The 2,161-nt window shown below is 44.2% G+C and overlaps 1 protein-coding gene across 4 annotated transcripts in view; it reads left to right on the top strand.

Annotated features, from left to right (window-relative positions):
* The window catches only part of SUN1 (Sad1 and UNC84 domain containing 1), a 69,058-nt gene that overhangs the window by 39,356 nt on the left and 27,541 nt on the right, over positions 1–2,161 (top strand). For 3 of the 4 annotated variants that reach the window (XM_023516511.1, XM_023516513.1, XM_012808692.2), the window contains 3 exons: positions 910–968; positions 1,102–1,244; positions 1,703–1,912. In XM_023516511.1, the coding sequence (XP_023372279.1) occupies positions 910–968; positions 1,102–1,244; positions 1,703–1,912 (412 nt within the window). The remainder of the gene's footprint in view (positions 1–909; positions 969–1,101; positions 1,245–1,702; positions 1,913–2,161) is intronic. The other variant, XM_023516512.1, reaches the window with a different exon arrangement.

The following is a 2,161-nucleotide window of genomic DNA, read 5'->3' as shown; positions in this document are numbered from 1 at the left end:
AGCAACCTCAAACTTCTGGGTTCAAGTGATCCTCCTGCCTCAGCCTCCCAATGAGCTGGGACTACAGGCACCTGCCACAGTCAATGCTTGGCTAATACTTCTATTTTTATTTTTTTTTGTTAAGTGGGCCTGGGCTAGGTTCAAACCTGCCACCTCTGGTGCATAGGGCTGAAATACTTAACCACTAAGCTCAGGTGCCCAGCCATAATTTTTTCTATTTTTAATTTAATTTAATTAATTTGTTTATTTTTGGAGACATAGTCTCACTTTGTTGCCCTTGGTAGAGTGCTATGACATCATAGCTCACAGCAACCTCAAACTAATTTTTCTATTTTTAGTAGAGATGGGGTCTTGCTCGTGTTCAGGCTGGTTTTGAACTTCTGAACTCAAGCAATCCTTGTGCCTTAGCCTCCCAGAGTGCTAGGATTACAGGTGTGAGCCACTGCACCTGGCCTACTTATTTTATTTTTTAAATCAATCTGTGAAATAGGTGAGACAGGTATCACTAGGAAACTAGAGGTGTGCAAATGAAAGGCAGTGGGAAGCTGGTGTGGCTGGGAGGGCTTGGGAATGCGAATGTGGTTCCTGTGACTGTTGCCTGGGTGCCTTTCCTAGGGCACTAGTGACCTCAGTGGGGTCAGAGATCCCAGGTGGGTAGAGATGCAGGGTACATTGGGCCTTTCCTATGGTACCTGCACCTTGTGCAGAGTTGCGAATGTGCTGGTAATGTGGGTCTCAAGAATGTTGTCTTATAGGAAGGTTCTTCTGGAGGTATCTCAAACCTTATAGATAAAACTCACTGCATTTCTTGTGTAGGGTATGGGTACAAAATTATCTAGAGAGGGAAAATAGAGTGGTGAACTTGCCTTTTACTTTTTCCAAACTAAATGATTTCAATTTTATTTCTAGGTGCCTTCGGAATTTTTGTAAGTTTTTAATCTTGATCATCCCACTATTACTTTTACTAGGTAAGTAAAATTTGACTTAGTTGCCTTAGATGGAGACATACATACATATGTATGTGAGATAGTGAAAAATTGAGCATTGAAGTCCATTTTTGAGAAGCAGCATGTATATGTGTGTGGCTGTTCTGTCCTCCAGCAGGTCTCTCCTTGTGGGGCCAGGGTGATTTCCTTTCATTCCTGCCCATACTGAACTGGATAGACATACAGAGAACACAGAGGGTAGACGACCCCAGGAACATACTTAAACCTGAAACTTCTCACCTGAACCAGCCTCTGCAGGTAACCAGTTAGAAGGTCCTCTTAACTGGCATTGCAAATATGTATTCTCCAGGGTAAGTTTTCATACTACTCAAGAGCAGGGTAGGTTCAGTTATGTGTTCTAGTTCAGAAAATATTTTTTAAGTGTAGGATAAGCAAGTCTTATAGCTTCTTAAATATTCTAAAATAATTCAAGTAATACACAGTTAAAGTAATCTCATTCAGTTAGTTTTAATTTAGAAAACATAATAGTGTTCATGACTTGCAAAATGTGGAAAGTATAAAGAAGAAGATGAAAACCACTTGCAGTCATATCATGTAAGGATAATCAGTAGTAATTAAGGTTGCGTGAACTACCTTTTAGTGTGTTGTGCGCCCTGCAGTTGGCACCTTGCTGTAATAGATTGATTTGTGTTTCTGACTGACCCCGTGCTGTGGTCATTTGACTGCTGGATTTTGTTCCTTGTTTGCTATCTCAGGGTGATGATGAGGCTTTTCAGTGGCGTTGGACACGTGACATGGAGCAGCAGGTGGCCTCTTTGTCTGGACAGTGCCGCAGCCATGATGAGAGGCTGCAGGAGCTGACAGCTGTGCTTCAGAAACTGCAGGCTCAGGTGGACCAGGTGGATGATGGCCGGGCGGGGCTGTCGGTGTTGGTTAGAGATGCTGTGGGACAACACTTGCGGGAGGTGAGTGCTGCCTGGCTGTGAGGACCTGCTGGGTTGCATTGTGTTCTCCTTTGGGAGACAGAGGGAAAGACAGAGGCGCTGCCTTGAAAAAGGGTTATACTTCTCTTTTTTCAGTCCTGGGAGCAGTGTGCACCTGAGAGGGGTTTTCCGTTGTTTGTCAATGAGGCTTCCACAGTGCCCCGGGACCTGGGCATGGGGGTTGGGGAGATGGGTGTGTCTCATATGAGGGGGAGGGAATTGAGATGTTTG

Source organism: Otolemur garnettii, unplaced genomic scaffold (assembly GCF_000181295.1).
Source record: "Otolemur garnettii isolate 467f Iridium unplaced genomic scaffold, OtoGar3 scaffold00092, whole genome shotgun sequence".
Taxonomy (NCBI): domain Eukaryota; kingdom Metazoa; phylum Chordata; class Mammalia; order Primates; family Galagidae; genus Otolemur; species Otolemur garnettii.
The sequence above is the reverse complement of the archived record's forward strand: the minus strand, read 5'-3'. Positions and strand labels throughout refer to the sequence as shown.